General features: G+C 41.8%; 1 protein-coding gene across 1 annotated transcript in view; it reads left to right on the forward strand.

Annotated features, from left to right (window-relative positions):
• The first annotated feature begins 300 nt into the window (after window positions 1–300).
• VAMP7 (vesicle associated membrane protein 7) overlaps window positions 301–25139 on the forward strand; it is a 47388-nt gene continuing 22549 nt past the window's right edge. Inside the window, exons 1-4 of the mRNA XM_074278047.1 lie at window positions 301–596; window positions 19429–19584; window positions 20180–20237; window positions 21546–21683. Coding sequence (XP_074134148.1) covers window positions 19439–19584; window positions 20180–20237; window positions 21546–21683 — 342 coding nt within the window. The 5' untranslated portion in view covers window positions 301–596; window positions 19429–19438. The remainder of the gene's footprint in view (window positions 597–19428; window positions 19585–20179; window positions 20238–21545; window positions 21684–25139) is intronic.

The following is a 25139-nucleotide window of genomic DNA, read 5'->3' on the forward strand; positions in this document are numbered from 1 at the left end:
GAAGTTTATCAGGCTCTGTTTATTTACTCTATGAGCCAGTGTTCTCTATAATGCAGTGGGCAGAGTAAACAATTGGGTGACAGCTCAGAGGCTCAGCCACTCGATCACCCAGAGATCCAACCCACCCGAGGCCAGGGGATTGATTTTGGCCAAACAAAAGCATTTAGTCCTCTGCCAGGGCCAGTCCCTAAAGATTGCCTTTAAGACAGTCGGGCGACTTCCTCAAACTACAAGTCCCAGGATGCATTGTGACCACAAAGAAGGAGTGGAAGGAGGACCAGGTCCCCACATTCCGTTTCCCAGAAGGCTGCGGGCGGAAGATCTCGAGCACCAGCTCGGAGCTGGGCTTGAGGGTCCAACTCGCCCCGCCTCCTCCTCGGTCATTGCGTTCAGTTACAGAGGGCAGCGTCATTAGGCTAATCGTTGGCGTGCGCGCGCAAGCGACACCCGTGGCCTCAACCCCTATCGAGTGTACGCCCCCCACGCGTCCACGCACGCATCCACGCAGTCCGTACGCACCTCCCTCCTTCCCCACGGGCCGAGAGACCCTCTGCCGGCGACTGGGGCCGTTCGGGCGGGCCCCTGCAGCCACCGAGGTAGGTGACTTCCCTCCTTCCCTGGCAGCCTCCGCCACCAGGAAGGCCACCCCCTCCCTTCTGTCAGCCATCTCCTCTCCCTCCTCCTTTCCTCCTCCTCCCTTCTCTGTCTCCCTCTGTTTCCCCCACTTTCCCCTCTCTTCTCCCTCCCTTCCCCCTTCTCCTTTTGGCGGAGCGGAGCCTGTGGGAGGGAGGGAGGGGGCGGGAAGAGGTGGAGCGCCAGGGCCGAGGTCACGAGACCCCTCCCCTTCCCGGAACCGCCCTCTTTTCTTGCCTTGGCCACACCTTCCTGTCTGAAGGCGAGGAGCCTGAAATGATGAAGGGAAGGGCTCTCTGTAGCCTCCCCCGATGCTACGGAGACCCCTCTTTTTCCTTTAGCGAGTGGGCTTAGGGGTTACCGTCGGATTAAAAAGAAAAACAAAAGCACAGAATTGGAAACGGAGGGATGCCCATCAGTCGGGAAATGACCGAAGACAAGTTATGGTTTATGAGTGGTTTATGAAGGTGATGGGCCGCTGCAGCGTGCTGTAAAATGCGGGGGATGCCTTCACACCGAAATGAACAGGTCCGGGAGAACAGTTACTATAAAGCCAGCCCACTCTGAATGACTTGGTGACTGCACCACGATTGCAATTGTGATGAAACACGCTGGCCGCCACCCAGAGGGTTTGATGGACTTGGAGGCCAGATGGAGGCATATGTTTGGACATGGCCAATGTGTGGATTTGTTTTGCTTCACTCTAATTACTTATTCCAAAAAGTTCCCGTGGCAGAAAGATGTTTTTCCTTGCAACCAATTTAAGGGATAAACCTGCCCGGCTTCCATTACCAATAGACTGAACCTTACAGTCGATGGGCCTTGCAGAATTTGTGCTTAACTGCCACAGACCTCTAGAGTGGGCACAGTATTAGCTCTGCACCCTCTAACTCTCCTCCATCTGGGGCAAAGATTTGTCATTGATTGAAAAAGCTGGGGTAATAAAGGCAGGAATAACTTGTTTAGGAAGGAAGCCCAAGGCACCGTATGCATGTAGCAGTATGAAATAGAGACACTCACTGCCCTCAAAAGAACTCCCATTTTTACTGAGGAAACAATTCCTATTGGACAGGGGTTTGGGTCTGAGAAGTTACTGCTCTTATGAATGGAGCCATAAGAAAGCTGATTGAAATGTTTACATTATACTTTAGATGTTTTATTTCATAGTGCCCAAAGTTTTTACCTGGTTTCTTTAAGCATCTGATGAAAATCTAATAAGCATATCTGGAATTTGGCAGCTAGCTGTCTGTTGAAGCCCATCAGTTTCCCCCAGTTCATTCTACTTAGTTGTCCAAGTGTGCAAAGAGCAGTCCATTCATCCTTTTTTTTTTTTTTTTTTTTTAATCTGACAGCGTAGTAGGTGTTACAAAAGTAAGCTTAGAGGGCTATAAAACTGCAAACCCTTTGATAAGCAATTCTACTACTATGCCTGTATCCTAAAGAGATTAAAGACAAAAAGGAAAAGATTTATAGCAGCTCTTTTGTGGTAGCAAAGAATTGGGAATTGAGGAATGGATGAACAGGTTGTGACATATAATTGTAATGGAACTGTGTTCCTCTATATAACTCAACCCAGATTTTATTTTATATTTTCTTTGAATAACATTTTCCCCAGTTAATGGAAAAACCAATTTAATATTCTTTTAAAAAAAAAATTGAGTTTGACATCTTTTCCATTCCTCTTCCCTCTTCTGCCCCCTCCCTGAAGTGCTAAGCAATTTGATATAGGGTTATGCATGTGTAGTCATGCAAAATAGATTTCTATATTAATTATTTTGTAAAAAAAATACAAAAATAAAGAAATGAAAAATAATATCTTTTAATCTGTATTCAGATGCCATCATATCTTTTTTCTGGACTTGGATAGCATGTTTTTTTCATTATGAGTCCTTTGCAATTATCTTGAATAATGGTATTGCTGAAAAAAATAACTGAGTCATGCACAGTTAATCATATGATATTGCTGTTATTATGACAGTGTTCTCCTAGTTCTGCTTACTTCACTTTGCATCAGTTCACATAAATCTTTCCATGTTTTTCAGAAAGTATCCTGCTCATCATTTCTTATAACACAGTTATTACAATTATATGTCACGACTTGTTCATCCATTCCTCAATTCCCAATTCTTTGCCACCACAAAAGAGCTGCTATAAATATTTTCTAATTTTTTAACCTCTTTGGGATACAGACATAGTAGTTGTATTGCTTATCAAAGGGTATGCAGTTTTACAGCCCTCTAGGTATAGTTCCAGATTGCTCTCCAGAATGGTTGGTGCATTTCCAATGGTGCATTAGTATCCCACGTTTCCTACATCTTAAGTATTTATCATTTTCCTTTTCTGTAATATTTGCCAATCTGATAGGCGCAAGTTGTTAGCTTAAGAGTTGTTTTTAATATATATCCCTCTAATCAGTAGTGATTTAGAGCATTTTTTTCTTATGACCATAGTTAGCTTTAATTTCTTCTGAAAACTGTCAGTTCATAATCCTTTGACTGTTTATGCCTTGGGGAACCAGTTCTGACCAGGTCACCTTCCCTCCTACCCTACCCCAATCCCCATAAATTTTAGTGATTCCCAATCACCTCCAGGTTCAAATATAAAATCATCTTTTTGTCTTGCAAAGTGCTTCTCTGTGTCCCTTCCAACTTTTTAATCAAATAAACATTTATTAATTACTTTCTGTGTGCCAGTGCCCTGAGCTAAGTGCTGGAGCTACAAAACAGGGCAAAAGGCATCCCCTACCCTCAAGGAACTTACAATCTAAATGAAGAGATAATATGCAAACAAATATGTGCAAAGCAAGCTATACACAGGAGAAATAGGGAAAGGACTAGGATCGAGAGGTTTTGGGGATGGCTTCTTGGAACTTAAAGGAAGCCAGTAAGATCAGTAGGTAGAGTGGTGGGAGTGATGAGGTTTGGCTCAGGGCAGGGAGTTGTGGGAACCTCCTTCTGGTCGGAAATTCATTCCTTCGTAAATGAATTTATAAGCCCAAAAAGTTAGATTGGCAAAAGAAGTTTATTATTACAACTGAGAAGTCAGCTTTTGCAGGCTGACTTCCTTAGTGGCAGATCCTGACAAAGAAGTAAAGATCTAGCGAGGAAATTCTCTAGCAGAGAAAGTTTCTAGCAGAGAAATCCTGACAGAGAGATGAATAGGGTCCTGTGAGGGAAATAGGTAAGAGAGATAAAGAGGGAGTAACGCTGAAAAGAGAATCTCTTTTCAGCAGGCAGAGGGTTGCAGCTATGCCAAGGAGAGAGAGAGAGAAAGGTTCTTTGGCGTGGCATTTCCAGCTTTTAGGTCCTCTGCAAGGAATGAACCCCAAGTTGCCTCTTTTTATAATTGAAACTTTGGGTGGAGAGCAGTTGGAGTTGAGATCAGACAGAGATTTTCAGAATTGAATAGAAATTTTCCATTTGAATGAGTGTCCCTGGACTAATCTCCAACTCAATAGAGTTGGATAGAAATCTTGATCTCCAGCTGGGGCTAAGTAGGAGTGGTCTTGGACTCAACTAATCCTACCCAGATAACAGAGTGAAATCATTTTATAATGATTCCCTGGGGCGGTCTTTCAGGGGAGAGCTTCTCTGAGGGAGTTTCCCAAGCCTTCCCCCCAAAGTCCGAGAGAGAGTTTTGGTGCTCCCCGTGTCAGGAGAGCATCCTAGGCACGGGGGACAGATAGAGAGAATGCCCAAAGATAGAGGTAGAATGTCCTGTTCATAGAACAACCGGGTGGCCAGAATCATCTGATCACAAAGTACCTGTCAGAGAATAAGGTATGAGGACACTGGAAAGGAAAGAGAGGGCTAAGTTATGAAGGGCTTTGAATGCCAAACAGCATTTTGTATTTGCTCCTGGAGGCCCTAGGTAGGGGGCCACTGGCATTAGGAGGGGTGAAGGAAAGGTTGACATGGTCAGACCTGTGTTTTAAGATGATCACTTTGACACTAAAGTGGAGAGTAGAGAAAGGCTTAAGCCAAGAACATCCAGAAGCAGGCTATTGGAATATTCCAGTAGCCTGGAATAATTGAGGCATGAGGTGATGGCTGCCAGTGTTGGCAGCGTCAGAGGAAGGAAACAGGCACGTTTGAGAGATACAGCAGAGAAGCTTTGGCAACAGCTTGGATGTGGAGAATGAAAAGGTCGGGGGGACTCCCACATTTTGAGCTCTGGGGGACTAGGAGGATGGTGCTACCTTTTACAGTAATGGAGAAGATAGAAGGGAAGAGGATGCAGGCAGAAAGATAACTGATTTGAACATGTGTTTAGTAAGATGGCTGGCAGACATCCAATTCAAGATATCTGAGAGGCAGTTGGAGATTAAAGATTGGGGGTCAGCAGAGAGGTTGGGCAAGATAAGTGGATGTGAGAATCATCAGCATAGAGATGGCCGGTAGATCCATGGGAGCTGAAAAGACCTCCAAGTGAAGTAGTACACAGGGAGAAGAGAAGAGGGCCCGGGCCAGAACATGAAGGACATCTGTGGCTAGAGGGCACAAGCTGGAAGGAGATCCAACAAAGGTGGACTGGGAAGGAGCAGTCAGAGAGGGAAGAGGAGGACCAGAAGAGAGGGATGTCTCAGAAACCTAGAGAGAAGGGAGGCTCGAGAAGGAAAGAGTGACTACAATGTCCAAAGCCACAGAGGGGTTGAAGAATGAGGACTGAGAAAAAGGATTTAGCAACTAAAATCACCAGTAACTTTGGAGAAAAGTTTGGGTGGGATGATGAGGTCAAAAGCCAAATTGTAAGGAGGTTAGAAGAGAGGAAGTGGAGACACCTGTTGTAAATTGCCTTTTCTAGGAGTTTAGCCACAAAGAACAGAAGGTTTAGGACAATATTTACCAGGGGTGGAAGGACCACGGGAAGATTTTTTTGAGGATGTTTGTAGGCAGCAAGGAAGGAGCCAGTAGACAGAGAATAAAAAAGAAGGAAAAGGGCGGGGATGACCAATGGGACAACTTGTTGGAAGAAACCATAGGGAATGGAGTCACTTGTACAAGGGCTTGGTCAGGAATGAGGCTCTTTCTTCAGGTGAGACAGAAGTGAAGGAGGAGAGATAGGGCAGAAGGCACCCGAGGGATAGGAAATGAGAGAGAGAAGAGGGAGCTCAGGTGAACAGCTACAATTTTTTTCTGTACGGTATTAGAGGGGAGGGAGGGAACTGCCCATGCAATGCCCAATTTTAGGAACTTTAGGAAGTGTCTCCTGTAGTTTCAAATATTAAGGACCTCTAGGAAAAAAAACTCAGTTAAGTAGAGTCCAGAGCAAAGATGTGGACAAAATTTGGTTTGAATGATTTTGCTGGCCTCTGATCATAAGGATAGACTGTGTTTATGGGTAAGAAACATTTGGAACATCTTAACTCCAACTTTGGATTTTTGTTATTGCTTTGGAAGAATCTTACTTTTTGTTAAGTGATCTGATTGTGTTTACAGATGGACATGTCGTTTCTGAATGGGGGGGGAGTAAAGATAAAATCCATTTTAATATAAATGTTGCATATGAGACTATAAGAATGGTTACATCAGCCTCCTTGGCCATGTTTGCTATTTCTATTTCCATGTACAATGGAAGAACACAAAAAAGATTGGTGTGACCCAGATTCTAATACAGTCAACTTTTTAAAAAGTAAATTTTAAATAAATTCAAAACTCTCCTCCATGTCTGTGCTTCATTATGAATTTCTTTCTCTGCATTTAGAATGTTTCGATGTTTACTTTTTTTTCCCTTTTGGGGAAACATCACTGTTTCGAGTTGCCATCTTCTCCCACACCCTCATCCCTTATTAAAAATAATAATAATAATAAACAAACTAGTAACGAAGCATGCTCAAGCAAAACAAATCCACAAAGTAGCCATGTCTTTTTGTAAATCACATTTCAGATCAAAGACACATTTTATAATTGTTCACTTTAACCATTAATTCAGTTAATTCATCAAATATTTATTAAGTCTTTACCACATATAGGACACCGTACTAGATGGCCAGGTTTTGTCTAGCTTTTCATCCCCCTGGGGACCTGGAGGGTAGATGAGAATGTATGATTTATACACCTAAGTGAATTAAAAGCTTATACAAAGTTAGGCAGAAGAATTTTCGTAGGAAAAGGACATTCTCCCAGAGATTGGGGGTCGGGGAAAGGACAAGGAAAAGTCTTGTGAAGGATGCGGCAGCCCCTGAGCTTAGGCTTGAAGAAATCTAGTGATTCTAAGCAGTTGAGTCCATGAACACGGGACGTGTTTCAGTCACAGTGGAGTGCATGGGCCTGAGTGTGGGAGAAGAAGTGTTGTTTCCAGAGAGCAACTGGCAAACCCATGAATGAGAATCAAATGGAAAGGGGAGTGGGGAGTGGGAGAAGGGGGGAAGAGAAGATCCAATTGTAAATGATTCCAAAGGCCAACCGCACCACTCTAGCCCAGGGGTCCACGAGAGCCATTGCAGCTTCTTGAGCAGAGCTTAGGCTCCTGCTTTAGAAATGTCTACTTTGCAAATGTGTGAAGGATGGATAGGAGAGAATGAAAAAGCATTTATTAAGAGCTTAAGTCCTCATTCATCAGATCTGCAACATACATATTAATACTTTCATAAGTATCATAAAAACACTAAAGTCCTGTAAGGCTCTCTGTTGAGGTTTTCTTGGGGTCTCTGGCAGCAGCCTTCCTTTCAGTTCAGCAATCACCACAAATGTAGGCAGGAGTTAAAGTCCAAATCCTTTATTGTCTCTTTCTAAGTCTTGTCTCCTTTCCTGGGGCCTGGTTAGCTTTCTTACAGGCCTATCTCTCTCCTTGGTTCCGAGAGCTTGAGCTCCTGCCTCCTTCTCTGTCCTCTGAATCTCTCAACTGGATTTATTACAAGAGAAAGACACATTTATGTGGGAACTCCTCATACCCAGAAGTCCAGTGGTACAGGGAAAATCTTGGGTATTTAAGTTACAGGGAAAAGGGGAAATTATAAGGGAGGGGGAAAGAACCAATCCCCTCCTGAAGAGAAGGAGAAAGGCCATAGCAAAAGCAGCATTCTGTTCCCTTGGGATGCAGTAGAGCATGAAGATAGAAGGGTCCCAGCTGCGCAAAGAGTTTCTCAGTCTGGTGCAGACTAACTGGTGGCTGTCTTGACTCTCAAGGGCACAGGGAGTCCAGCTTGGGGTGCAAATAACAAATTCTGTCAGCTCAGAGGAGCTTCATCCTTGACACGTTCAGGGCCTCCTGCGTACTTCGGGCCCAGTATGTCTGGAAAATATGGCAACTCAAGAAGACAAGTTCAGGCGGTCCCTTTATGCTAATAGTACCTCCCCTCAGTTGATTTTCTCCCATTTACACTGGTCATAGCTTGTTTGTACATCGTTGTTTACATATTTTTCTCTCTATTAGGTTCAGAGCTCCTTAGGAGAAAAATTGTTTCGGGCCATCCCCAGTGCTTAGCACAGTATCTAGCATAGAGTAAGCACATAAATGTGGGTTAATTGACATATGGGGAGCTCTCCCTCTTCATCTCTTCAGTTCTGTAAGTCTCAACTACGGCCCCCCATCTTCAAGAAATTTTTCTCTGTGCTCTTCAGCCTTTTCTCCAAGAGTATCCTGTTTATTCTGCATATATCTTGTTTGCGCGGGGTTGTTAGAATGTTGTCTCCCTCTTGAGTCTGAGTTCCTTGATAGCTGGGTCTTTCCCCCCTTTCTTTGCATCCCCAGCACTTAGTACAGTACTTAGCCTATAGTAATAGTTGATTGATCACCATCTAATGATATCAAGGATTTCCCATGTCTCTGATTCCCCTTCTCCAGTTCATTTTATGATGAGGCAACTGAGGCAAACAGAGTGAAGTGACTTGCCCGGGGTGTCCTGGCCAGAAAGTATCTGAGGCTGGATTTGAACTCAGGAAGATGAATCGTCCTGACTCCAAACCTGGGGCTCTTTCTATGCACCACCTACCTGCCTCTATACACACACACACACACACACACACACACACACACTAGAGAGAGAGAGAGAGAGAGAGAGAGAGAGAGAGAGAGAGAGAGAGAGAGCGCATTTACATCCCTTATCAGAGAAGTTTGATGTAAAATTTTTCATTCAACTACTTCCCTTATACTAAATACCTTAATGAACAGACCTTTTCAGTATTTTATCTTTTATAATTGTTTCTTAACTCTTTTTTTTTTTGTTAAGACTATATCTTCTCTAGATAGGTGCAAGAGGTAGAAGATGTTTCTCCCCTAATTATTCTATAGAATGATTATTAATATTAAGGTTATAGTTCACTGGTGAAGGTGTTAGTTTAAGCCTGATTTCTCCAAGAATACTTTCTAGGTTTCCCAGCAGTTTTTTATTAAATAAGTAGTTTTTCCTGGGTTAATTTTTGTTATCCAGTTTTACAAGCACTGTTGTTTCTGATTCTCCTGAGAGTCATTCTGGACTGCTCACTTTCTCTCTCTTCCTATATCCAAGCAGCTACCAAGGCCTGTTGATTCAGCTCTGCAGCATCTCTCGAACATGCCCCCTTCTCTCCCTTGTCTCTTCAACTTGGGCCCTCATCTTCTCACTTGGACTGCTAGAATAGCCTGCTGGGAAAGAGATGTCTGCCTGCTTCAGGTCTCTTCCCCACTCCAGTCAACCACTAAAGTGATCGTGTTAGCACTTTACTCAGTAGACGTCAGTGATTCTCTATCACTTTCAGGAGTAAATATGAAATGTTCTGTTTGGCTTTCAAAGCCCTTTATAACTTCGACCGCCTCCTCCCTTTCCAGGCTTCTTACATCTTACAATCCAATGACACTGGTCTCCTGGCTGTTTCACAAACAAAATGCTCCATCTCTAGGATCTGAACATTCTATCTGCCTCTCCCATGGCTGGAATGCTCTCTCTCTCTCTCTCTTTTGCTCCAACTTCTGACCTCCTTGGCTTCCTTTAAGTCCCAATTGATATTTTCTCTAGGAAGCCTTCCCCAAGCTGTCCATTCCAGCGCCTTCTTTACGTCAATTATTTCCCCATGGAGCTATATATACGTTGCTTTGTAGATATTTGTTTGCATGTTGTCTCCCCCATTAGATTGTAATTTCCTTTAGGGCAGGGTCTTTTGTCTCTTTTTGTAAATTCAGCCCTTAGCTCAGGCCCTGACACATAGTAATAATTGGTTGCTTGTATGTTCCATTGATCTCTCTCTCTCTCTCTCTCTCTCTCTCTATTTAACCATTACTAAATCTTTTGTAATGACTGCTGCATTTTAATCTAGTTTGAGGTCTGGAAGTAGTATTCTCCTTTTGTCCCTCCTTTTCATCATTTCCTTTGATAGGCTAGCTTTGTTAATTTGATCTAACATTAAAAGAGTAAATTAATTTTGGTAATATTGTCATGTTATTATATTGCCATGCCCTAGTTATAAGTACTTAATATTTCTCTAGTTATTTAAGTTCTTTAATTCTTTTTTTTTAATTAAATTTTGTTGTATTTTCCATTCCAGAGTCTATCTACCCTCCCTGGCCCATTGAGAAGGCAAGAAATACGAAACCCATTACAAATATGAAGTTATACAGCTCAAATTTCTGAATTAGCCATGTCTTAAAGAAATAAGAACTTAAAAAAATATGTTTCTGTCTGCTCTTTTGAGCCCATCAGTGCTCTCTCTGGAGGTGGGCAGCACATTTCATCGTGAATCCTTTGGAATTGTAGTGGATTGTTGTATTGATCAGTTACTAATAAGTATTTCACAGTTGATTTTCTTTTATTTTTTATTACTGTTTACCAGGTTCTGCTCACTTCATCTTGCATTAGTTTACATAAGCCTTTCTAGGTCTTTCTGAAATTAATCCCTTTCATTGTTTCTTATAGCAAAATAATAGTCCATCAACTTTATATACCATACCTTGTTCAGCCATTCCCCAGTTGATGGACATACCTTTACTTTCTACTTCTTTGTCACCACAAAAAGAGCTGCTATAAATATATTTGAACCTATGGGTTCTTCTCCTTCTTTGATCTTTTTGGATCATGTACCTAAAGGTGGTGTTTCTGGGGCAATGGTTATGTAGTTTAATAGTTTTAGAAGCATAGTTCAAACTTGCTTTGATGTTCAGACTAGTTCACAGCCCCATTAGCAGTATATTCATCTACTTATTTTCCCTTATCCTTTCTAGTATTTGTCATTTTCCTTTTCTGTCATCTTAACCATTTTGATAGGTGTGAGATAGTCTTTCTTTAATGCGCACTTTGTAATTTAATCTCTACATGTCTTTTGAGTGCTTTGGTAGGTCGATTACCCAGATTATTTCATTCATTTTATAGGGATTTCCTTTTCTAATATTGCTTCTGGTGTTTTGTTATTATTTTAAAGAAATGATGTTAATTTTTGAGGGGTTTTATTATGTAGCCCACAACTCTATTGATATTATTCTTTCAATTGATATCTTTGCTGATTCCCTAGAATTGTCCAAATATACCATCACATCAGGCAGGAATCAGGGATAGTTTTATCTCCTATTTATCTTTGTTCCTTTCTTTTATTTTCCTGTGTCATTTCCAGAACACTATGAAATAATAGTGACAAAGAGTCAACATCATCGCTTCCCTCACCTCTTTTTTGGAAAAGGTTCTACTGTAGTATTGATAGGTGATTTTTATACAGGCCCTTTTGTGCCTATGCTTTGTAGTTTTTGGCATAAAGGAGTTGTACGCTAAGACTTTTTTGGCATCTGTTGAAGTAATCATGTGTTTTGGGATGTATTGGTTTTTAATACCATTAATTATGTTGATCTTGCATCCCTAGTACAAATACTACTTGGTCATAATGAATGATTTTTCACATAGATTGTTGTAAGCTGTTTCATAGGATTTTGTTTAAAATTTTTTCACATTGGCTTAATAGTTTTCTTTCCAAGAAGTGTTTCTTCCATTTTCTTCACGAAGCATCTTCTCTTTCTCTCTCCTTTAGATCCTCAATATCTAATCAATATCAATACCAGCTGGTCTTTTCTCTTCTCTCTGTATTCTTTGTGCAATTAAAGCTTCCGAGGTATCCATTTTGGGCCCTCCTCCCTAGGTGCTTTCTGCCACTGCCTTATAAGGTTTAACCTGTGGATTCCCCTTTTCATTATACCTCACTCCTAGAACAGATTTAATAATTGCAAGTATCAGAAAGGCTACTGTCCCATGGTAGGGCCCTCTCTCACGGTGTCCCTCATGATTTACCTCAAACATCTCCACTATGGATCCACGATGTTCTATTCTTCCCGGTGCCAGTTACCCCTAGGGGTTCTATTTTCTTTCCATCTGTGAAGGGCAAGTAGACTTTCAGCTTTAAATCCTAACCTATACCTAGCTGGAACAGTCATCAGTGGAACCCCCTCTCACCACCAAAGTGAGATTTTCTTCCTTTCTCCTCACTCTTCAGGGACACTTTTCATTCCTTCTTCTTTCCTCCTCACCTGCTCCCCTATGGACTCTTTTCTTGAGATCATAGAGATCAGTCTCCTCTCATTGCTATCCCTTGATTTGCCCTCGGTACATCATAAACATGTCTCTGTGTCCTTTGTTTTTTATGTATCTTCCTGTGTTATAATGTAGTCCCAACAACAACAAAGATTTACCTGTTGGCTGGATGTCATCAGACTTTTTTTGTCATGCCCAGTGTCCATTTCTTCACTGATGCTTCCACCAGGTTTTTGCCTTTACACTTTTCTCCTTGTATACATTTAGAAAGAAGCCTCTTACTGATTGATCTGTCTGCTGTCACTGTGTTGCTGCTGTTTGTCCTTAGCTGCTGCATTTATTCTTTCCTCCTGAATTTCTGTTGTTTAAGAAGCAAAACAATTTCTTAGTTTGGGTTTTCTTTTTAAAAATTATTTGAACATCCCATCTTTTTTTCCTGTATGGTTTAGCTCAGATTTGCAGGGTAGGTTACCCTGGGCCTTTTCTCTTCTCTCTGTATTCTTTGTGCAATTACTCTTTGGAACCCATTATTCTATTCCCTCTCACATTTTCTAGTGGGCATCAAATGGTCTTGCATTATTCACACTTCTTTTTCTTTCTGTTTGAAGATCTTTTGCCTGGTGGTTTACCAAACGTCTCTCTGAATTAAATTGTTAAATTTAACCACACTCTCTGTCTTGGAGTTTGCGGCTTTGTTGTTGGAGTTTTTTTTTCTTTTTCTGGAATATTTAAAATTGGTGTTTCATTTTTTATATTCAGAAGTTCTGGCCAGTTCTCTTCTGCTATTGTCTGCATTATGCTGTTGAAGTCTTTTGTCCTGTTGTGTTCTTCTGAGAAACTTATGATCCTTAGGCTGTCTCCATGCATCTTGTCTTCAAGATCCATGTTTTTCTTGAATAATGAGCACAGCTTAATGTTTTGTTGTTTTGCTTTTCTTCAAAGTTGTTCTTCACTTCTGTGTATTTGCATTCCACATCTACAACTTTCTCTTCTATTTTGTTAGTGCCATGGCAGATTTCATTTATCTGTTTTGCCCATTATTTCTGCTGTATACATCATGAATCTTGTTCTCACGATTCTCATTTTCAGTCACTCAGGAACTATGTTCTCCTCAAATTTCACAGGGTCCTCTGCCTCATCAAGTGTCAGATTTTTTTCCTTTTATTTTTGTTTAAAGTCTTCTAATTTTTTTTCTTCCTGAAATCTTTGATTTCAGTCTTTTTAAAAATAAAATTTCCCATCATTCACTTCTCTTGACTCCCTTCACTTTGATGTTGGTTTCCTTGGGAGATGGATATCACAGCCTTTTTTCATACTGGCCAATTTATTTGAGGGGACAGATTTGGTCCCAGATGGATGCTGTGCTCTTTTCTGAAGGCTTGGTAGAGTGCTACATAGCCCCTCCGTCTCCTCTCCCTCTCTCTCTCTCTCTCTCTCTCTCTCTCTCTCTCTCTCTCTCTCTCTCTCTCTCTCTCTTTCTCTCTCTTTCTCTCTCTCTCTCTCTCTCTCTCTCTCTCTCTCTCTCTCTCTCTCTCTCTCTCTCTCTCTCTCTCCCTCCCTCCCTCCCTCCCTCCCTCCCTCCCTCCTTCCTTCCCTTCTTTTCTCCTTCCTCCTTCCTCCCTATCCCTGTCTTTCTTCCTTCTTTGGCTGGCACTGGCTTTTAGGAGCTTTTAGGTGCTGCAAGTTTTATCTGTCCTGACATTGGCTTTGCTAGTGCTATGGGGTTGTGACCTCTGACAGGCTTTTGTTCCTGTGGGGCTGTGGCCTGCTGACTTTCTATCTAGGCCAGGATTAGGTTCCATAGCCTGAATCTGGAGATTCTTTGCCACTGGAGATGGGAAGGGGGGGATCTTGGAGATAGGATAGTTTTGGAGGCTGTTAGTGTGGCCATGCTGCCAAGTGAGCTCATGGTTAATGAGAATCACTTCCTGGGGTTTGGGCTTACTTTTGTTTTTCCCTTTTTGAATCGTTGTTGTCCTGGACCATGGAAACAGCTGAAGTTGCTTTATCTTTGGCATATAATTCCTGAATTGGAGAGGTTCCGGAGGTTGTGGGAATGGGAGAAATTATCTAGTCTGCTCTCTTTTTACTCATGTGATCCAAAACTTAAAAATGAAATTTTATTGTTTACTGTTTTAACATCATGTTGCATTTCCCAGAGTGTAATCCCACCAGTCCCCTCAGAGAATCCTTCAGAACTTGGCCCTCTCCTACCTTCTCAATCTTCTTAGGTCTTGCTCTCCTCCTTTACTTCCCATGATCTCACTACACTGTCTTCTTGGCTTTTCCTTATGGAAAATATTAAGAGTTCACATTCAGATAGTCATTATTGAGTGTTATGAAGAAGCAGATGCCAATAACAAGCAGATTTAGCAATCTGATCAAGAAGCTTTTCAAATAAAAATCAAGAGAGAGGAAAAAATAGCTTATATATTTCCATTAGTTCAACACTGCTTCTAATTCTTTTCTCTGGGGTTTTTATTTCGTTTTTTCATCTCTTGCTTTCTCTCTTTTAAGGATTTGTGTAGTTCTAATGGAAAATCCTTTTTTTCCCCCTTTTACTTTCTGCTTATAGTTTGCATTATCCACTAAGATGGTCAAGAAGTGAGTGCCCTGGATGGTTCAAAGCAGTGTGTCAGTGAGAAACAGGACTGCTGAACCATTCATAAGGAGCTGTGAGACCATATATCAACTTAGAAAACATCTATTAACCTCATTTATGTTCTGTTGTATTTATATTTAGTTGGTTAGCTATGTCCCAATTACATTTAGTCTGGTTTCTGAGATACTCACAAGTGTTAAGTGATCTTAAGGAGTACCTCTAGATTTGGTTGACTCAGAAATAAAGGTGTTCAGCCAACTGACATGGATCATGGCTTGTGTACAGAGCAGTCAGGAGGAGTTCCTGGAACTCTCCATGATACTTGGCTGGTGGATCACAATGGGTCATTTAGGCACGAGAGTGTCCCCTCCTAGCTAAATCAACTCAAGGAGTCTTTAGGGCTCTTATTATTTTTGAATGTCATTCTCTGGCTAGAAGAAAATCTCTTCTTTCATTCTAACTGTTGAATCATTTTGTTCCAATATTGACTCTAACCTATCAGGGGCCTATCCTGAGTCAGCTAAAGTACAAGAGATAATTAATTGGTTAATGTCTGCTGGAAGGAAAATAAATCACCAATGTTCTGTTCTGGAATCTTGGTGATTGGAGTTGTTGGCACCACCCAATTGGAAGTAATAGCCAGTGTGTTAAAAGATAGCTTGAAGATCCAGAAATCTCAGCAAACTAGAAGGCCACGCTAAATTGGACAGGCTGCACTTAAATAGAAATAAATATTAACTTATTTGATCTTTAGTACTGTTCAGAATTGGGTTTGGCCACGGTTCATGTGATAAAAGATCCAGTATGAGTGAACAATATTTTTGGCAGCCCAAAGCACTCATGTGACATTAGACTACACTCATAGAAGTTGGGTTTTTTGTTTGTTTGTTTGTTTTTTTATTATTATAGCTTTTTATTTACAAAACATATACATGGGTAATTTTTCAACACTGACCCTTGTAAAACCTTCTGTTCCAACTTTTCCCCTCTTTCCCCCCACTCCCTTCCCCTAGATAGCAGGTAGTCCAATACATGTTAAATATGTTAAAATATATGTTAAATCCAATATATGTATACATATTTTTATATATAGGATAGGTTTTGCTACACAAGAAAAATCGGATCTTTTTATGTTTCTCTTGAGTCCTATATTTGGAGGTCAAATTTTTTTGTTTAGCTCTGGTTTTTTCATCAGCAATAAATGGAATTCACCTGTTTCATTGAATACCCATCTTTTTCCCTGGAAGAAAATGCTCAGCTTAGCTGGGTAGTTTATTCTTGGCTACATTCCAAGTTCCTTTGCCTTTAGGAATATCTGATTCCAGGCCCTTCAATTCTTTAATGTGGATGCTGCCAGATCTTGAGTAATCCTTACTGTGGCTCTTCTGTATTTGAATTGTTTTTTTCTGGCTGTTTGTAATATTTTTTCCTTGGCCCAACAGTTCTGAAATTTAGCCACAATATTCCTTGGAGTTTTAATTTGGGGGTCTCTTTCAGGAGGTGTTCCATGAATTCTTTCAATGACTATTTTACCTTCTGATTCTATAATATTTGGGCAGTTCTCTTTCATGATTTCCTGAAAAATAGTATCTAGACTCTTTTTTTTCATCATGTTTTTCATGGAGTCCATTAATCCTTAGATTATCTGTCCTAGATCTATTTCCTAGGTCTGTTGTTTTCCCAAGTAGGTATTTTACATTTTTTTCTATTTTTTCTTTTTTTTTGGGGGGGGGGGGTTGCTTGCCTGATTCTTGATGTCTCATCAAGCCATTCGCTTCTATTTGTTCAGTTCTTATTTTTAATGAATTATTTTCTTCATTTACTTATTTATTTCTTTTTGTATTTGTCCAATTGAGTTTTTAAATGAATTGTTTTGTTCTATGAAATTTTTTCCATCACAATTTTTTAAAGGAGTTATTTTCTTTTTCCAATCCACAAATTCTGTTTTCCTAGGAGTTATTTACCTTTTCCATTTCACATTTCAGGGAGTTATTTTCTTTTTTTTCTTTATCAAATCTTTCTTTTAATGAGTTATATGCCTTTTTCCATACTCTCCTGCAGAACTTCTCTTTCCTTTCCCCATTTTTCTTCTAGCTCTCTTTTAAAATATTTTCTAATTTCTTCTAGGAGAATCTTGTATGGTGAAGACCAGGTTATAGCCCCCCTTTTGGGGCTTCATCTGGAGATAATCTGCTTTTAGTCTCCTTAGGGTTTGAAATCTGTTCTCTTTCACTATAGAAGCTATCTATAATTAGAGCCCACTTTGCCTTTTTACTAATTTTTTTTTTAAAAATTGGGATCTGTTTTTAGGGCAGGGTGATACTGAGCTTTCTTTACAGACACCTGGAAATGGCAATGACTGCTCTGAGATGGCATTGAGTCACTCCCAGTGCTGGGTGGGCGTGGCCAGGTCCCATGAGATTCTGGCACTTTGGAGTACACGTTTTACCCTCTGCGTATATGTTGAATGTTTTATAACTTCTCTGCTGATCTATTGGTTTGCAACTAGGGCAAAGTAGCCAATACTGTAGTAGAGTTCTCCCCATCAATTCTCCTCCCCAGGGAGACCACACCCTGCCCCTGTCTGCTCAGTGTGAGCGGGCCTCTGTGCTCTGGCTTCTTGCCTGTGTCTGGGCACCTCTTCCTGTGCCAGCACGGCACGATCAAAACAGACCTTTTCTGGAGATCTTTGGAATTATCTTCTGCTAGTAATTTGTTGCACTCCCAATATTCATGGGTTCTGACAGTCTAGCACTATTTCAGAAGTTGAATTTTGTAGTTAGTTTGAGAGTAGTAGTAGAGCTCAGAAAGAAGCATGTATCCTCTCCGTCATCTTGGCTCTGCCCCCTACACACAAAGAAGTTGAATATACACAGAAAGGGAGGCTGCCATCTGATTAGATCCCAAATGCAATAAAAAGGTTGGTTTTTGAACACAGCCTTTTAAGAGAGTCATGGACAAGTGGGAGTGGCTCTAGTTACTCAAGGGTGACCAGGATATTTTAAATAGCTTAGAAACATGACATTGCAAAAGAACAATGGAATGTTTACCTCTGTATGTTGTTTTCTTTTTAAATAAGAGCTCCTTGAGACCAGGGGCTGACTTGCTTTTTGTTTTATGCCCCAGTTGCCTATTACTGTGCTTGTTGCATCCTAATCACCTCTGTAGAACATTCATTCAAGCTTGAGCAGAGCAGCCACATGAAGATTTGCTTGGGCACAACCAGGCTAATGGGTGAAAGCAGATTTGAGGAAGACGGTGCTAAAAATGAAAGCTGATTGAAAATGGCCTGCAGCACCTCCCAGGATCCCTTCCCTGGAAGTGTTCTGAGGGGGTCTTGTGGCCATCTTGCAGGTGAACTTTAGCGATTTCAAAGGAATAAGCTCTGTGAGGCTGCTCACGGGGCTTGATCCATGCTACTCTATGGCTGACTTATTGAGAGTAGATTGAATCAAATATCAATTATGCTGCCTTCTATCTCTGATACTTTAAAGGTTATTTTCATAGTCATATTGTTGATTGGCCATTTCAGTGTCTGATACTTTGTGACCCCATTTGGGGTTTTGTTTGGTTTTTTGACAAGGATACTGGAGTAGTTGGCCATTTCTTTCTCCAGCTTATTTTACAGATGAGGAACTTGAGGCAAACAGGATGAAGTGACTTGTCCAGGGTCACACAGCCAGTAAGGGGCTGTGGAATTTTCCCACCGCCAGGAGGCATTTGACATTTGAACAATGTGACCAGCCCATCAAGCTTGTATTTTTTTGCAGTAGAGTTGGAATCCTTGGCAGTTCAACTCAAGAAAGGACCTCAGTGTCTAGTACCTCATCCTACCAAGTGATCTTCAGAATCTTCAGGTGGAAGCGATTCAGTTTCCTGGCATGTGCAGGTAGACAGTTCAGATTTCACAAGCATGCAACAATGAGGTGTGCTAGATGGGGCACTGGGCTTGGAGTCAGGAAAACTCATCTTCATGAGTTCAGACACTGCCCAGCTGGATGACCCTCCACAAGGCACTTAATCCTGTTTCCTCCATTCCTCATATATAAAATGATCAGGAGAAGGAAATGGCAAACCACTTCAGTATCTTTGCCAACAAAACCCCCAAAAGGGATCACAAAGAATAACACATGACTAAACCAACTGACCAAGACAGTGGCTCTGTAGACCTGCAGTTTGATAGGCAGCCTAATGCCTCTTCTCTCCCACCCTTTCCTTTGGAGCCTCCCCAACACTCAGCCAGCTCATCCCTGGAAACTTTCCTGCCAAGAAAAGGGGTATCACACATTCAGAATTTCTCCATTTGTTTAATCAGTGGTTCTACATATGGATGGTGTGTGCCGTTGACTGGTAGAGAACCTCTGTTTTCTTGGTGTTCATGGTCAGCATACCCAAATTCATATTTTGTTGTGTTTCAGTCTGAGGCTGCATGGAGCACACGGTCATCTACAAACCTAAAGTTGTACACCAACTCTTCCTCCACTTTAGTGCTGGCTCATAGCCTTTTCAAGTTAAATAATTTACCGTCAGTGTGGCAGCAGATCTCGATGTCATTTTCATCCTCGTTGAAGGTGCCTGACAACATTGCTGAAAACATCATGCTAAAAAAGCATGGGAACAAGCACCCAGCCTGCTTCACTCCATTAATGACTGGGAAAGCAGGAGAGCATCATCCTCCTAATTAGATGTTCACAAAGTACTTTTTGATTTAAAAAAAAAAATTCTAGGGGAAGAACTATTCTGTCTCACTTTTGTTTTCTTTTATTAGGATTGAAAGCATGGCTATCCTTTTCGCAGTTGTCGCCAGAGGCACAACCATCCTTGCCAAACATGCTTGGTGTGGTGGAAACTTCCTGGAGGTGACAGAGCAGATTCTGGCTAAAATACCCTCTGAAAATAATAAACTCACTTATTCACATGGAAAGTGAGTCCTGCTTGGTGATGATGGAGGGAAGTGGGGGAAAAGGAGTTTCATAGCTACAACTAGAACAACACTAAAAAACAGACTTTGGGGTGGTTCTTTGAATTAGCTGCCAATAAGCCATGACTGTTTAAGTTAGGACACTTTGCCAAACTAATTTTGCCACAGGTCATTTCTGTGCTTGAACTGTATTGAGAAAATCCAGTATGACTGAGGTGGGATCACTGGAGCCCCAGAATCAAGCCTTCAATAAAGAGGGAGGGCTCAGCTGTCTATGATTTTTTCAGATGCATAATGTCAGATTTAATATTTTGGGGAGAACCATATGGTAAGAGTAAGGTGGATTTATTTGCACTGAATCTTTAGGCAGCAGGCATACAGTGGCCTAGGCCCAAAACTTCCATCTCAGTAGGCCCTACTAGGCCTTCTCCACTTATACGCCCTTCAAAAGCCCTAAGCCGTGATGAGGCATTGAAGAGTGTTGTCATTAGGGGAGTTGTGAAATATTCCATGTGTTATGTATACTCTAGCATAGAGGGAGACTTTTTTTTAAATGTTTTTAGTAATTATGGATTAAGTTTTTTATTTGTTTCCACAGTTACCTATTTCACTACATCTGCCAAGACAGGATCGTGTATCTTTGTATCACAGATGATGTAAGTACCTTTGAAGTAGACTGCTGCTAGTAACCCACTTATATTTTCTAGTACTGTCACATTGTGTTTCAGTATATAAACGGAGGGGACCGTGGTACAGAGAACAGGCTAAACTGGCCACAAAAGTAACTGAAACTCAACCAGCCCAAATTCAGTGATTTGAAATTTGTCTTCTGAATATACCTCTGAATGTGTCAGAAACAAATGATAGCGCCAAACGAGCTGACAGCAAGGATTCTGTATTGTTTTAATGGTCTCTGGCCCGGTGGTCAGAGTGGTTCAGTGATGGCTTGTAAGACTTCTCAACCTGCAGAGTCTTAATTTTCCAAAGGAAGATTCCATTCTGTTCACTAGACTGAATTGCATCAGGAATGTAGACTAATAAATGTTAGAAAGATTTCCAAGCTTGTTTAATTCTTAGCTAACCAGAAAATTAAAGTAATGGGATATTGGATGTTATAATAATTGTGATTTTTCTCCTCTCCTCTCCCTCCTTTTCTTGTTCATTTCTCAAGTTATTCTGTGACACTGCTAAGGGAAGGAGATAGAAATATGTTTGGTGGCTATGCAAAAACTGTCTTGAGATGTCCAATTTCTCTGAATAATTGAGAATTGATCATATTTATAATTAATCTAATCAGCCATTAATCAGATTCTGAATCTCCCTTCCTTCCCCATTCCATTTCTTAGCTTCTGCTAAGGCTAAGGCTGATGGGCCAAAATGATATCTCAGAGCTCTAGACTCTGCTGGAAGAGTTTGGTGAGGCAGTACTTTAATATGGAAAGATTTTTTTATAGAGAAAGATTTTAATATAGAAAGATTTGGGGCATTGTGGGACATGATCAGTTCCCCCCATTCTCAGTGACTGCTTTTTGCTTGATTTAAAAAACAAACAAAAACAAAAACAAAAAAAAAGACAGACCTTCTAGCTCTTATATGGGGAAGTTACAGATGAAAGTTTAAAATGTGAAGATCCTGAAATCAGGATTTAGATATTCATCATTTGTAGACTTTCAAGTAGCTTCTTGCTAACATGAGAAGGAGGGAGATTGAAAGAAAGAATATATATGCGTTTGAGTGGCCTGGGCGACATAGCTGTGTGTTTGGCCTAGTCCTCTCGGGTACTAAGAGTGTATCTGGCAAGATCACTCCCAGAGAGCCAGCTTCCCCATCATACCCTCTTGCTCGCATATTCCCTTTTGCTGAGTGTCTCCGTGGTGCGAGCTGCTGCTCAAACTCTAGAACCGGTTGCAGCATCTACTGCAGAGCGGCCTGCTCTCTTTACAGATATATGGGTATCTTTGCAGGATTTTGAACGTTCCCGAGCTTTCAGTTTTCTGAATGAAATCAAGAAGAGGTTCCAAACTACTTATGGTTCCAGAGCACAAACAGCCCTTCCCTATGCCATGAACAGTGAGTTCTCCAGTGTTCTGGCTGCACAACTGGTAAGATCTTTTTCAGCATCAAATGTTTCTGTTTGCAATTTTGGCCACCTTTAAATATTTTCCCTTGACACCTGCTGGATGACAAAGTCTGACTCATTCCATAGGCAAGAGCTTGACTATAAGCTCCTGCTTATTTGGAATGGAGGGGACCCTGAAGGCAGCTGAGATCAGAATGTGGCTTTTGTTCTTCCACCAATCATGGTGGCTTTGAGTTGGCCTGGCCTCAGCATTCCAGGCCTGTTCATATTCTCACTCATGCACATTGGTAGCAGTCGTACTAACTAGACATACTAACGCATACTCTTAGTGGCTCTCCTGTTGGCAAGGTGCCCACATAGAAGACTGGTGCTTTTTATTCTGATTGGCAAGCCAGGCTCAGCCAAGGATGCCATGCAAAACCTTTCTAGCGAACTCCTCCCTATCACCTCTAGGATCAGATACCAAATCCTTCCCAACCTGGCTCCTTCCTGCCTTTCCATTCTTACACCTTCTCTGTGATCCAGTGACCCCGGCAGCCTCCTTGCTATTCCTCCAACAAGAAATTCGATCGTTTCTCAGCTCTTTGTCTTTTCACTGGCTGTCCTCCATGTTGAGGATGCTCTCCTTCTTGGCCTCAGCCTCCTGGCTTCCTTCAAGTGTCTGCCAAAATCCCACCTTCTCCTGGAAGCCCTTCCTTCTCCCCTGAGTGCTGGTGTCTTCCCTCTGAGGCTGCTGCCTCTAATTGAAATTTAGCCCACCTATTTGTATCTGCTTGGCATAGTACCTGGCACAGAAATAGGTACTCAGTAAATGCTTGTTACCTCTAGAAGTTTCTGCCAAATTATTCAGTATTTGTCATGGCTGTTGATGTGAACACTTGAAGGAAACACCAAGAGCTTTTTGAGGAAAATCTTAGTAGAACAGCTTGGAAGTACATCCTGCCTGGAAAAGTAGAAACAGCCCCTGGACCCGCTGCTGGTCTGGTTTGCACTCTTGCTCCCAAGAGCTTCTCAACACCAGCTACTTGCCTGGCTCTGTCCCGGCTTTGCATTTCAGAAAAAGCATTAGAGCAGGACTATGGCCACAGGCTGAGGTCAGGAAGCTGTTACAAGAAGCACATAGTCTCAGACACATGCGGGCTGAATCAGTTAGAACTGTTGCCATTACACAACATGCCACGTCTCCCCCACGTTTCCACTTGCCTCCCTGCCTGCCTTGCTGCTTCCTCACACACATGCTAGCTGGAGCCTGACACGGGATCTTTTCACATCTCCCTCGCTCAGATCACTCAGTGTCTTTTGAAAAAGACAAGTTATTTCCAAAGGGCAAAACTTCACTTACACTTTATTTGGGGAAGAATGTTGGAATGAGATTCTATAGAATTATTTTTCTCAGCTTATTCAGATAGTGCTTTAGCTTTTTCTTCAGCAAAATTCGCCCTTAAAACAGCAGTTTCCCCCTGTATATGCATACTAGGTTTGGTGAGAAGTTGGGTGGTCACTATATTGCTTCTTAGGAAATGATGAATTCAGACAAAGAATAGGATACTAATTTCTGGGCCCTCCAATTTATGTCGTCTCTGAAGATCCAATTAAGAGGGCCTTGGATAGTCAACAAGCATTTATTATGTGCTTACTTTGTGCCAGGGACTGAGTATGCTAAGAAAGACAGAGCCATGGGCCTTACCTTTCAGGAGTTTCCATTCTCTCCATGCAGAGAGCATGCAAGCTGTTCTGTATGAAGGGGATGGCAGTTGGTTATCGGGGAGTGCTGCTAGTTCCCATGGGAACTGTTACATGTAAGGCCTTCTGCCCAAGAGAACTCCTCCTTGCATCAAGTTGTAAGGGAAGCCAAAGAAACCAAGAATTGCAAGGGAGAGTAGCGTAAGAGTGGAGCAGGATCACTGAGTCTGCCCAGGAGAAGGAAGACTACAAAAAGGGCCCATGTTAGGAAAAAACTTTCCAAAAACCTGGAGGCCATGGGGAGTCACTGCAGTTGGGGATGGCAGTGGGGGGCGGGGCGGACCTGATCTGTACAAAAATCATTTTAGTGACTGAATGGAGGATGGGCTAGAGCGGGGAAAGCCTGGAGGCAGCAGATCCACCAGAAGGCTGTTCCAGTACTCCAGGCTCAAGGCGATGAGGACCCCAATGCGTGGACAAGAGAAGTGTTACAAAAATAGAAAAGACCAAATCTGGATTGGATATGTATGGTAAAAGAGGACCAGTGTTACAGGCCTGGAGGACAAGGAGTTCAAAAGAAGAAAGGATTTGGGGGGTAGAGAGAAAATATACAAGGGCAAGTTGGGGGGGCATGCCTCTTCCCCCTTCTTACCCACTTGCTAGGCTCAATCCCAGTGGCTGCTTTGCCTGCCTTATAGTTTAAGTTCTAAAATGATGGGGGAAAGACAACCAGGAGGGAAACGGATTCTTCTATAGTCAGTTCCTCAATGGGAGACAGTAAAAGGGCATGAAATGTTTTAGAGCGAGGTAGATTATCTTTGAACCCCTTCTGCATGACACCCCCTTCCCCGCTGCTTCAGGTACAATTACACTCCACCCTTTTCTGCCTCTTCTTCCTCTAATCCCATTTTGGACTTCAACATTCCCCAGAAATGGCACAGCAGAGAGGTACCACAGAGGGAAATGGATTCGTTAGCAGTTTTTGAGCATGTGTCCTCCTTCTCCCCTTCCACTCTGAGGAATGGGGGGGGGGTGGCGCAGCTACACTGTGCCCCTCCCCTTTCCTCTTTTTTGGTCACTGTAAAATCAAGATAACAGTCCACACTGGCATCTGATTTTCTTAGATAGCCAAGTTCTTTTTAAAGCCTAGAGAGCAGGGTTTCGTAGTCTGCCTAGTAAGAGGACACCTTCCCCCAAAACTTTTCTTCTTAGGGCCCCAAGAAGAGTCTACTTTTTGACTACATTCCCTCCATTGCTGCCAACTGGAAGACCATGAGAGGATTTAATAGATTTTTTTTCAATTCTTTTTTTTTTTTTGCTATCAATCAACCAGTCAGTGTATTATTGCAGAAATACTTCCCACCATTCAGTCACCAAAGGGATTTTCCTAAATTGCAAGCCACCTCAACAAGTCTCCTGACAGGTTCACTTTGGTCCGGTGACCTGGCCTCCTGACTGTTCATGAACAAGCCTTTCATGCTCCAGGCATCTGCTCTAGCTGTCCGCCATGCTGCTAATGCTTTCCCTCATCAGCTCTGACTTACTGATTTCCCTGCTTTTCTTTAAGTCTTAACTAAAACGCTTCTCTCTCACTGAAAGCCTTCTTAATCCCTGTGTGTGTGTGTTGCTTGCTTCATATCTGTTTGCATGTTATCTCCTCCATTAGATTGTAAGCTCTTTTAGGATTAGGACTGTCTTTTGCATCTGTACATCCCCGTGGCACTTTGCACAGTGGTACCTGAGACACAGTAGGCACTTCATGAATGTTTATTTTGATTGAATGGTTGCTGTCCAT

This window comes from Sminthopsis crassicaudata, chromosome X (assembly GCF_048593235.1).
Source record: "Sminthopsis crassicaudata isolate SCR6 chromosome X, ASM4859323v1, whole genome shotgun sequence".
Lineage (NCBI taxonomy): Eukaryota > Metazoa > Chordata > Mammalia > Dasyuromorphia > Dasyuridae > Sminthopsis > Sminthopsis crassicaudata.